This window comes from Nicotiana attenuata, unplaced genomic scaffold, assembly GCF_001879085.1.
Source record: "Nicotiana attenuata strain UT unplaced genomic scaffold, NIATTr2, whole genome shotgun sequence".
Classification (NCBI taxonomy): domain Eukaryota; kingdom Viridiplantae; phylum Streptophyta; class Magnoliopsida; order Solanales; family Solanaceae; genus Nicotiana; species Nicotiana attenuata.
This window is the reverse complement of record NW_017678967.1, coordinates 1-3,334: the sequence shown is the minus strand read 5'-3', so window position 1 is coordinate 3,334 and position 3,334 is coordinate 1. Positions and strand designations below refer to the sequence as shown.

Here is a 3,334-nt window from a genome sequence, read left to right as displayed (position 1 = left end):
AATTATAAGCTTTGGGACACTAAATCCAAATAATCCTAGGGAGACAGTAAGATTTATTTGTTCTTTTTTTCACTTTTTTTCCTTTTTGTGACATTTAATTCCTCTTGCATATGCTTTGTTCTTTACAGTGTTGAATTTCAAATTTTCCCTTCTTTGTTTGGTATATCGCAATTTTCCTTATCTCTTTCTGTGAAAATTTCACTATTTAATCTATTTTTCATATACCGTTTTAATTTTTGGATCTGTAGGCTATTTGGATATTAATTAGTGGCAATTAGGGTTTCCATTTCTAGATTAAGATTTTTGTTTTTTAATTACCATTTAAGGTACTTCAGGCTTTTGGGTGTAGTTCTCTGCTTTATCCCTACATTTCTCCTACTACTGTCAGGGCTACACCAGTGGTAGTGGTGACATCCCTTTTTGGTTTTTGGGTCGTGGTATTTTCTGTGTTTTCAGGGAAATTCTTGAAGTTGTTGGAGACAAGTTGGGAGCACGAGCACTAGAAAAGGAGAGCAACCTGGACGAGCGACAGCAAAGGGCGGTAGGAAGCGGTGCGTGAGCGTACAACTACATCGAGTACAACAAATCAACACAAGTTTGGTTCTCGGGAGTTGGTACCTCCCGTTCTACTGTTTCCCTTTTGGTGTTAGCTAAATTGATGTTACTTTATTTCTCAATAGTTCAATCATTCAACTAGTGTACTTGTAGTCACTTGTTTCCTTCTAGTTTGATTCGTTGTCTGTTGTGCACTAGCGAGTCTTCTTTAGATTTGTCGTAGGTGTAGTGGCTGCGGTCTGGAATGACAGATTAAGGGCATGTCCTTGGGTGGGGAAGAGTGTGGGGCCGGGGTCAGGGTGTGGGACGGGAGGCAGGGGAGGTAGAGGGGGCAAGGGAGCCTATAGGTTGAGAATCGGGTCATAGAACATAGGTTCGCTAACGAGTAAGTCTATAGAGTTAGCGAAGATCCTTCAGAAGAGGAAGATTAATATAGCGTGTGTCCAGGAGACTAGGTGGGTTGGATCGAGGGCGAGAAACGCGGATGGATATAAGTGGTGGTACTCTAGAGTCGTGAGGGGTAAGAATGGAGTGGGTATCCTGGTAGATAACCATCTTAGAGAGTCGGTGGTAGAGGTCAGGCGGGTGAATGATAGACTAATGACTATTAAATTGGTGGTGGGTGAGTGTACTTTAAATGTCGTTAGCGCGTACGCGCCGCAAGTAGGCTTGGATGAGGAGATTAAAAGACGCTTTTGGGAGGGGTTAGATGACACCGTTCGTAGTATTCCACCTTCCGAGAGGTTATTCATAGGAGGAGATTTCAATGGTCATATTGGGTCGTCTGCAGGTGGTTATACTGAGGTGCATGGCGGCTTTGGTTTCGGGGAGCGGAACGGAGGGGGCACTTCGCTGTTGGACTTTTCCAAGGCATTCGATCTATTGATTGCAAACTCAAGTTTTTCGAAGCGGGAGGAGCATTTGGTTACTTACCAAAGCTCGGTGGTGAAGACTCAGATTGACTACCTCCTCCTCAGGAGATGCGACAGAAGGTTGTGTGAGGATTGCAAAGTTATCCCAGGTGAGACCCTTGCAACGTAACATAGGCTTTTGGTAATGGACATTGGCATTATGATAAGGAGGAAGAAGAGGTCAATACGAGGCCGCCCGAGGATTAGGTGGGATGGCTTGACTAAGGATAAAGCTCAAGAGTTCGAAGGAAGGTTATCGGCAATGGGAGTTTGGAGAAGTAGTGGGGACGCAAACACTATGTGGTCGACGACGGCGGACTGTATAAGGAAGGTGGCGAGAGAGGTGCTAGGGATATCTTCGGACCGCGCCGGTGGCCACAAAAGAGACTGGTGGTAGAATGCAGCTGTCCAAGGTAAGGTGGAAGCGAAGAAGGCAGCTTACCTGCGGTTAGTAGGGAGCACTGGCGAGGAGGAGAAGGGAGCGAACAGTGAGATATATAAGGTAGCTAGGAAGGAGGCGAAGATGGCAGTAACGGAGGCTAAGACGGCAGCTTTTGCTTGTCTGTATGAGGAACTAGGGAACAAAGGCAGGGAGAAGAAGTTATTCCGGCTTGCTAAGGTGAGAGAGAGGACGGCTCGAGATCTGGACCAAGTGAGGTGCATAAAAGATGAGGACGGTAAAGTTTTGATGGGGGATGACCAGATTAAGAGGAGATGGCATACCTACTTTCATAAACTTCTAAATGAATTGAGGAATGCCGACAACCCCCATGAATTAAGTTATTGTAGGGACATTGAGGTCGATGAGGTCATGGAGGCAATGCGTAAGATGAGGAGGGGAAGAGCTACCGGGCCAGATGAAATTCCGGTTGAACTTTGGAGGTGTGTGGTAGAGCAGGCTTGGAATGGCTTACTGGGTTGTTTAATGTTATACTCAAGACTAATAGGATGCCTGAAGAGTGGAGGTGGAGTACAATGGTTCCGTTGTATAAGAACAAAGGAGATATCTAGAGCTGTAACAATTATAGGGGTATCAAATTACTGAGTCATACCATGAAAGTCTGGGAGAGAGTGGTAGAGATGAGAGTGCGAAGGACGGTGTCTATTTCAGACAACCAGTTCGGGTTCATGTCGGCGCGATCTACCACAGAAGCTATCCACCTTATTAGGAGGATGGTGGAACAATACAAGGATAAGAAGAAGGATCTCCACACAGTGTTTATCGATCGAGAGAAAGCGTACGACAAGGTTCCTAGGGAGGTCTTATGGAGCTGCTTAGAGGATAAAGGGGTCCCGGTAGCCTACATTAGGGTGATTAATGACATGTATGATGGGGCTAAGACTCGGGTTAGGACAGTAGGAGGCGACTCCGAGCATTTTCCGGTTGTTACGGGGTTGCACCAAGGGTCTGCGTTCAGCCCTTTCCTATTTGCCCTGGTGATGGATGCCATAACGCATCATATTCAAGGGGAGGTGCCATGGTGCATTCTATTTGCTGATGACATAGTCCTAATTGACGAGACACAATGCGGCGTCAATGAGGGGCTAGAGGTTTTGAGACATGCCCTTGAGTCTAAAGGTTTCAGGTTGAGCAAGACGAAGACGGAATACCTCGAGTGCAAATTTGAGGCCGAGCCAACGGAAGCAGGAGTGAAAGTGAGGCTTGACTCTCAAGTCATCCCTAAGAGGGGTAGTTTCAAGTACCTTGGGTCAGTTATTCAGGGGATCGGGGAGATCGACGAGGATGTCACACACCGTATAGGGGTGGGGTGGATAAAATGGAGGTTAGCGATGGGAGTCCTGTGTGACAAGAAAGTGCCACCGTCACTAAAAGGTAAGTTTTATAGAGTAGTGGTTAGGCCTGCCAT

At 46.4% G+C, this 3,334-nt stretch overlaps 2 protein-coding genes across 2 annotated transcripts; both read left to right on the top strand.

Annotated features, from left to right (window-relative positions):
• The first annotated feature begins 1,155 nt into the window (after window positions 1-1,155).
• LOC109221690 (craniofacial development protein 2-like) lies at window positions 1,156-1,596 on the top strand. The gene has a single exon (XM_019386156.1). It carries the CDS (start codon window positions 1,156-1,158, stop codon window positions 1,594-1,596), a length of 441 nt encoding a protein of 146 aa, XP_019241701.1.
• A 393-nt stretch (window positions 1,597-1,989) lies between these two features.
• Window positions 1,990-3,175, top strand: LOC109221689 (the record flags this gene model as incomplete). Its single annotated transcript, XM_019386155.1, has 3 exons — window positions 1,990-2,383; window positions 2,578-2,762; window positions 2,988-3,175. Coding segments are annotated over exons 1-3 (767 nt in total), but the record flags the coding sequence as incomplete, so codon positions are not given.
• Between the last annotated feature and the right edge of the window lie 159 nt (window positions 3,176-3,334).

Coding starts and splice junctions, on each gene's coding strand:
- LOC109221690 (XM_019386156.1), top strand. CDS start 1,156: ATGACTATTAAATTGGTGGTGGGTGAGTGTACTTTAAATGTCGTTAGC.